The sequence below is a fragment of the Maniola hyperantus genome, chromosome 2 (genome assembly GCF_902806685.2).
Source record: "Maniola hyperantus chromosome 2, iAphHyp1.2, whole genome shotgun sequence".
NCBI classification, from domain to species: Eukaryota; Metazoa; Arthropoda; class Insecta; order Lepidoptera; family Nymphalidae; genus Maniola; species Maniola hyperantus.
In genome coordinates this window covers 6,919,519-6,922,327 of record NC_048537.1, presented here as the reverse complement: position 1 = coordinate 6,922,327, position 2,809 = coordinate 6,919,519, and the positions used below count along the sequence as shown (strand labels likewise).

General features: G+C 35.8%; 1 protein-coding gene across 1 annotated transcript in view; it reads right to left on the bottom strand.

Moving 5' to 3' along the window:
* Positions 1-278: 278 nt before the first annotated feature.
* Positions 279-2,809, bottom strand: part of kl-3 (dynein heavy chain 8, axonemal kl-3) — a 58,631-nt gene continuing 56,100 nt past the window's right edge. The window contains exons 87-90 of the mRNA XM_034981418.2: positions 2,531-2,720; positions 2,092-2,213; positions 988-1,149; positions 279-481 (exon numbers count right to left, since the gene is read on the bottom strand). Of these exons, the coding sequence (XP_034837309.1) occupies positions 356-481; positions 988-1,149; positions 2,092-2,213; positions 2,531-2,720 (600 nt within the window). The 3' untranslated portion in view covers positions 279-355. The remainder of the gene's footprint in view (positions 482-987; positions 1,150-2,091; positions 2,214-2,530; positions 2,721-2,809) is intronic.

The following is a 2,809-nucleotide window of genomic DNA, read 5'->3' as shown; positions in this document are numbered from 1 at the left end:
CATACCACCCAAAACGATCGAAGTTTGAATATACTTAGTCTAAAATTAATTCATGAACAGTATTGTTAAAGCGTAATTTAAATGTTTTGTAAATAAATTAAGGATACCTCTCGATGCTTCCACACTTTAATTGAAAATAAAACATTTATAAGTATATAAAGTATTTTGTTTTATTAACCAATTAAAATATAATACTATGCTAAAAATAAAAAGAGTAATAAAATCCTACTTGTTAAATACAAAAATCAAGTTCAAGTCTTCAAGATCGTACTCAAAAATAATCATCATACTAAAATTTTCATTTTGACGTAAAGCGCACTGCAGTGATAAGAGTGTTTTACAGATAAACACCACTTTACTTGATATCACACAATATAGCCACCCCTCTCAGTATCCAGTGATCAGGATTTTTAATAGTAGGTAGCCACAACGGGGTTATAAATGTTAAGCCCGTTCGGAAAGGTTTTTTATAAACTGGGCACTAAAACAAAAATAAATTATATAGACTAATATTCTCAGTTTTAGGTAAGTAGGTACCTAATGAATATATCTAAGAGATAGCAATGTTTGCTACAACCTCATGCTTCGTAACCGTGAGCTTGCACCAAAAAACATTAAATTTGTGAATGTTTTACAGGTCGTCGTATGTGATGAATCTTATGACTTGTTTTGTTGAATTTACATTCGCACTACTGAAAATAGGGTAAATTCTTTGACAGATTTCAAAGTTTGTTGAAATGACATCAAACAAATTCCTCTTCAACAAACTGTTATTGACTGAATTTTGTATCTCTTGCAGAAATGAAATAAAATTGTATATTATTTTCAACATTAATAAAATTCATTGCATTTCAATAGTGGAAGCAGGTGGCAATAAGCGAGTCAAAGACTCAATGTCAAAGGATAGTGATTATTACATCTTGCTGTCAAAGTTTGGTGTTAGAGGATGTAATTAAATATTTAATAGGTATGTGACGTGTTGCTGACCTGATAAAGCTTAGGATCCTTGGGCGCAGTAGAGTTGATAGCGTAGACGTAAACGACTGGTAGTTGCGTATATAACACTTTCAGTGTCGACTCGCACAGGCGCAGGTTGCGGCGGTCCCATCCTGCACCGTCGAGGAAAAGTCCGTGTACAAACACGCCCTCCTAAAAATTTCAAAAATCTATAAAGATTAGGGTGACGTTTTTAAAAGTGTTTAGTTAAAACATTTCATCCATGTCATTTTCTTATCAACTCTAGAATAAACTTAACAAAAAATTGATAGCATTACAAAATTTAACCGTCCGTTAGTCCGTTATGACCATTTCCCAGCATTATGACAACTCTCATTATGACCACTTCCAGGAATGTCCATTGCCCGTATGACCACTTCCCGTTATGACCACTTACCCATTATGATCACTTGCCAATATGACGACTTCCCGTTAGGTCCAATTCACATTATGATCACTTCCCGTTATGACCACTTCCTGATATAACCACTTCTCTATATGGACTATAACGGTGTGTTCATCCCAAGTATGGCTACTTCTCGAAATCGCCACTTATATTTATTTTTTACATTGGCAAAACTCAAAAGTGATATCAAGATCACATTTTAAGATTTATATTTTAGCAATATAATTTTAACTCGTCATCCGCAGTTAAACATGCTAACTTAGCATGTTAACCACTAGACCAATGAGGCAGTTATTGACTATACCGATAAGTGGTTGTATCAGGAAGTGTCATACCGGGAAGTGGACGTATTAGGAAGTGGTCATATCGGGAAGTGGTCGTAGTGGAAGTGAACATATCGGAACGTGGATATTTCGGGAAGTGGACATATCGGGAAGTGATCATAACGGACCCAAACGAATTTAACTAAAGCAAATTAGGCAGTTTGGTACAAGTGGGCCTTAGACAAACTGTTGTATTATGAGCAGGATTTTTAAAAATATAGTGCAAGAAGAGAGGGAGAATATTTGAGAAGATTTAATATTGTAGACAGATGACGAAATAAAGATAAGAGAAATCTCAAGGATTTAGTCCTATTCGCTGATCTGATAAAATCAGTAATCAGATTTAGTTAAACCAATTTTACTAACGTTAGGTGGCGCCTTAATTTCGTCTAACATAAATTTTGTCATATCGTTGTGGAGAGCGACCATGTCCAACGCCCAACCCTTATGCGCTCTGGTCACTTCTTGACGCATAGCCGTTAAAAACCCTAAAAATTTAAATCTAAGTAATTGTCTGAGTAACTGATTATACATATTCTATGTCGCCGCCATTTTCTAAAATCAAATATTGGATTTAAAAAAGCTCTTCCTTATTCTATGTATGTAATTTATTTGCAAGTGGCGAATGGCAGAAACTTGGTGTGGAGGGTATGCAGGACTCATTCTAATTCTATGAAGAATGTGTCCGCGCCATCCACCCCCCAAAATACAAACAATGAAAAATTAGTTTTAGTAAAATAACAGATTTTTTTAATAATTGCTAAAGATAACGCCAGACACGAAGAGTTGAAAGATTAAAATCTACCTTGAGGATTGAAGAACCCAGTCATCCAGAATGAAAACGGTCTAGCTTGGAAGCACCACGTGGAAAACTGTATGTTCCGTTCCAAAAACTCGGTGAACCAGAAACCGAGTGTGGACGACGACCAGGAACCCTTCTGCCAGATTTTTGGCACCTTCGCGTCATAAATGCTATCGAGAGAGTCCCTGAGAGCCTGCAAGTTGTTAATAACATAAATAGGCTCATGAAGCACACAACTCAACCTAATGAAGGAATTTGGCATGAGAAATATACTAGGTACGT